The sequence below is a fragment of the Myotis davidii genome, unplaced genomic scaffold (genome assembly GCF_000327345.1).
Source record: "Myotis davidii unplaced genomic scaffold, ASM32734v1 scaffold164, whole genome shotgun sequence".
NCBI lineage: Eukaryota > Metazoa > Chordata > Mammalia > Chiroptera > Vespertilionidae > Myotis > Myotis davidii.
Genome location: NW_006296417.1, coordinates 2,166,735 through 2,167,068, shown reverse-complemented (window position 1 = coordinate 2,167,068; position 334 = coordinate 2,166,735). Strand labels below are relative to the sequence as shown.

The 334-nt window shown below is 63.8% G+C and overlaps 1 protein-coding gene across 2 annotated transcripts in view; it reads right to left on the bottom strand.

Moving 5' to 3' along the window:
- NTRK3 (neurotrophic tyrosine kinase, receptor, type 3) overlaps positions 1-328 on the bottom strand; it is a 190,140-nt gene extending 189,812 nt beyond the window's left edge. For both annotated transcript variants that reach the window (XM_006771749.2, XM_006771750.2), the window contains exon 1: positions 75-328. In XM_006771749.2, the coding sequence (XP_006771812.1) occupies positions 75-322 (248 nt within the window). In that variant the 5' untranslated portion in view covers positions 323-328. The remainder of the gene's footprint in view (positions 1-74) is intronic.
- Between the last annotated feature and the right edge of the window lie 6 nt (positions 329-334).

Here is a 334-nt window from a genome sequence, read left to right as displayed (position 1 = left end):
GGGGCGGCCGAGCTATGGAGCGAGAGGGAGCCGCGGGCGGCAGGGGAGGCGGCCGGGAGCCGCGCCTGACTTACATGGAAGTGATGTTCCTGGAGATGTCCGTGATGTTGATGCTGGCGTTCCCGGTGCTGTTCCCCGAATCCTGCCCTTCCAGGAGGGGGAAGAGGTTCCCATCGTCCGGCCGCCGGCAGTTGATCTCCGTCTTGCTGCAGACACAATTCGCCGGGCACGCCAGCACCGAGCCCACATAGTCCAGCCAGACGCTGCCCAGCAAGAAAATCCGCCAGAAACTACACTTGGCTGGGCAGAGAGAGACATCCATCTCCGATCGCTG